The following is a 3,958-nucleotide window of genomic DNA, read 5'->3' as shown; positions in this document are numbered from 1 at the left end:
AGTAGAGTTTTGATTCCTGTAGAACTGATATTTGCCATAGTGTCTGCTTGTCCTTTCCTCCTCTCCACAGCTACAAACCTGGCTGATTGAGAGAAGGGAGTCCTAATTTATGTATGGTTTGGGGTACTCCTTCTCACCGACTTAGAAACTGACTTGGCTTAGAAGTTCTGACAAGGGTGTGTTTCCTCCACTAGCTTTAGATCTCTGCTTTAGGAATCCGTGTTAGTCATTTTGCTCCTAATAGTGAATAGAGAATGACAGATGGTTCCAAAGGGTAGTTTAATGCTCTAGTTCCTGTTTGATGTTGGTGCTTTGAGCTTAGTTCCTGCTTGGTAGCCACAGTAGCCAGGGAGCTAGCTACTCATTAGTTCATGTACTAAGTGAGGTAGGGTGGAAATATAGTTGTCCTGCATGTGAGACGGGAGAACCCCATTCGTAGGTGTAGACTGGAAGCTGACTGGCTGTGGAGCAACAGACCTATGGGCTTCTGGTGGATGACATGCTGAACACATCAGCAGTGTGCCCCTGTGACAGCAAAGGTCCCCTGCATACCGGGTGTGTTCGCAAGAGTGTAGCCAGTCATTCAGGAGAGGTGCTAATTTCTTGCTCCTTGGCATTTGTGAGACTGCATCTGGAGAACTGTGTACAGTGTAGCTCCCCCCACCCAGTAAAAAACCCCCAAAATGTTACAAAAATGGTGTGAGTCCAATGGAGGATGAGCAAGTTGATCAGAGAACTGGGGCACACAACGCATAAAGAGAAGCAGAGGAAGAAGAAAAAGATGAGTGGAGCTGTACTGACCACTGTCTGAAGGAGATTTATAGAGAAGTCAGAGCCAGACCTCTCAGAAGTGCATGGTGAGAGGACAAGAAGTATAGATCATGGCTTAAACAAGTAAATCCCCACTGAACACAAGGAAATAACTCTTCACCATGAAAATGGTGAAGCAGGAGGAGGTGTCCAGGTAAGTTATGGGATGCCGATGCTTGGAGATATCCACACTTACCTAGAGAAGATCATGAGCAACCTTCTCCAGCTTTGAAGTTAGTCTTGCTTTTAGCAAGGGATTGGACCTCTGGAGTCCTTTCCAATCTCATTTTGTCTATGGTTTGATTATATTCTTGCTGTTTGTCAGACGTTTGCAAATGTTTTCCCAGAAGGTGTTTGGCAGATTTCAATACCTAATTGGTCCCAGAGGTTTGACTCAGTAAGAAAGTGCAAGAATGCAAATGCACCCCTGTTATAAAAAGGACCTGAAAAAAGAGGAAATACATTTGCCAAAAATCAAATGTGAGACTAAATGAAGGAGAAACATCATATTAAGAATCCTTTTTGAAGCATCCTAGATTGTTGTGGATAAACTGGTAACTATTTGGACCGTTTCTTAGAGTTTGGATGTGATTTTTCGGAGACAGTGAAAGATTAAAGTCTCAATGGCTTGGAAAACTGAACTTTCAGCCTTCAAACTAAAATAAAAGCTTTTATTGCTACTGAGGGAGTTTCCTGTTTTCAGGGACCACTCTCAGCTTCCAGATAATATCTGTCCACCTGTGGTATTAAAAATATGTGTTATGTTTTATATGTTTTGTCAGAGGGGAGTTGTTTTGTTTTGGTGGTTTTTGATAAAAACCCATTAGATAATGCTAATAAAACCCTATGTTTTGCTGGAAAAAAAGGCACTAAAGAGGAAAGATTTGATGGGAATAGTATGATAAGAATGTATGTAGCTCATATCTACCCTTTTGTTGAGCATTTGTAAGGAGCATTTGAAGAACGAAAATTGAGTGGTATGATTGGTATAGGCTATGGACTAAGATATGCTTGCTTTCCCTGGAAACTCATTTTCTTGGTGTTTATTTCGTCCCTCCCCAAATATCTGAAATGAGTCTGAAATGAGTCTAAAACCAGATTCAAAGATCCAGACATAATAGATAGAACTCGGGAGATCTGAGTATGAGATGTGTGTCTCTTTCTGGAGGGCTGGTGTCTGGGAGAAAAAGGACGGGGAGCAGAGTTCTCCGTTGCAAGCCTGCAAGGAGAGAATGCTATTGGCATCAGCCAAAGTTACCACAGCAGTGACTGTTGAAGTGGTATAGGACAGTAGTGCAGTAGACACAGCTCAGAGGACAATGTATGTGTCTCGGTTTGGGGGATGATGGTGTAAGGTAAGATGATGATGTAAGGATATTGGAGATAGGTGCTCTGAAGAAGAATGAATGACCGTCAGCATCAGAGTTGATCCACTGGAGCTGTGGTAAATGAAAACTAAACAGAAAATTTCCCCATACTTTCCCCCTTTCCCCATACTCTTGCTTAGTGTAGCTTCAATCTATTTCTTTGTGCATTTTGCCTTCTGTCAGTGGTAACCAGCCATCCTTCTTTTTGTGGCATTCCTACCCTTCTGTCTGCCCTTTTCTCTGTGAAGTCCCTCCCTCTCTGTCTTATCTCATTTTCTTATCTCATTCTTACCTCAGTAAGTTTCTCTTTTGCAATACTAATGTATCCATCAAATAATTTTATCTGCTTCACTGTCATTTCGTTTCTCTGCAGTAGTGCTGTTGAATTCGTTTAAACTAGAAGGTCTTTGGGCAGTTAATCATTGTCCTTTAATGTTAGCAAAGCCAAACTGACTGGTGCTCTGTCTCAAAATTGGCCATTTTTTTTCTTTTTCTGCCAGCAAGAAAACCTCAATGAACCGCACAAGAGTAGTGGAATTTGTCCTCTTGGGGCTGACCAACAGTCACTATTTGGAGATCACCCTCTTTCTGTTGCTTGTGATTGCCTACTTCTTCATCCTGCTTGGAAACATTACTGTCATCAGCATCACTCTTGTGAATCATTTTCTTCAGACTCCAATGTACTACTTCCTCAGAAATTTTGCCCTTTTGGAAATCACTTTCACCTCCACATTCATTCCCAGCACCCTCTGCAGCCTCCTGTCAGAGAGGAAGATGATTTCCCTGCCTGGTTGTTTCCTTCAGATGCTGCTTTTCTATTACTTGGGTACCTGCACGTTTTTCCATGTGGCAACGATGTCCTTTGATCGGTATGTTGCCATTTGCCACCCTTTGCATTACACAACAATTATGAACAGCAGATTTTGCCTCCAGCTGGTCCTAGCTTGCTGGGCAGTGAGTTTTCTCTTGATGTTTCCTCCCACCATTATGATTGTCCAGTTGCCATTCTGTGGTCCCAATGTTATGAACCACTTTTACTGTGATACTTCCCTGTTGTTGCAACTGTCCTGCACAGACACGGGGTTCATTGAAGGACTGATGCTTATTGTACTAATTATCATCATACCCGGTACCTTAATAGTAACTGCTGTTTCTTATGGCTGCATTGTTATCACCATATTGCATATACCATCCTCCACAGGTAGGAAGAAGGCATTTTCCACTTGCTCAGCTCACCTCATGGTGGTGGTGATATTTTACAGCACATCTATTTACAGGTATATCCGCCCAGCACAGCGAGGTGGACAGGACTCTGACAAAGTTCTTTCTTTCTTCTTCTCTGTGGTGACTCAGATGCTTAACCCATACATCTACTCACTCAGGAACAATCAAGTCAAACAAGCCATAAAGAAGAGCATGTTGAAGGCATTTTCTAGCTCCCCAAGGCTAGAAAATGTGAATACTGGAGTAGCCCATCCAAGTGACTAAATTGTGACAGATGCAACATCAGCATTGTGGAACTGTGAATTAAAGATGCTGATTTCAAATGGTTTATGCTTTCTACATGTTACATAGTTCCTTCTTCTGTTGCCAACCAAAAAATACCAACACAAAAAGGATCTTCTAGTCCTCCAGTACCTAGACTCCCTTCTCTTCTCCAGGGTGAACAACCCCAACTCTCTCAGCCTGTTTTCATAGGAAAGGTGGTCATCTTCGTGGCCCTCCTCTGGACTTACTCCAACAGGTCCCTGTCCTTCTTATGTTGGGGGCCCAGAGCTGGA

At 42.6% G+C, this 3,958-nt stretch overlaps 1 protein-coding gene across 1 annotated transcript; it reads left to right on the top strand.

The window, feature by feature from the left end:
• Window positions 1–932: 932 nt before the first annotated feature.
• LOC106890099 (olfactory receptor 49-like) lies at window positions 933–3,665 on the top strand. The gene is made up of 2 exons (XM_014945682.1): window positions 933–964; window positions 2,678–3,665. The coding sequence occupies exons 1-2, from the start codon at window positions 933–935 to the stop codon at window positions 3,663–3,665; spliced, it is 1,020 nt and encodes a 339-aa protein (XP_014801168.1).
• The last annotated feature ends 293 nt before the right edge of the window (window positions 3,666–3,958 follow it).

This window comes from Calidris pugnax, unplaced genomic scaffold (assembly GCF_001431845.1).
Source record: "Calidris pugnax isolate Ruff unplaced genomic scaffold, ASM143184v1 scaffold146, whole genome shotgun sequence".
Taxonomy (NCBI): Eukaryota; Metazoa; Chordata; class Aves; order Charadriiformes; family Scolopacidae; genus Calidris; species Calidris pugnax.
Note: the sequence above shows the minus strand (reverse complement) of the source record. Positions and strands in the feature narration are given on the sequence as shown.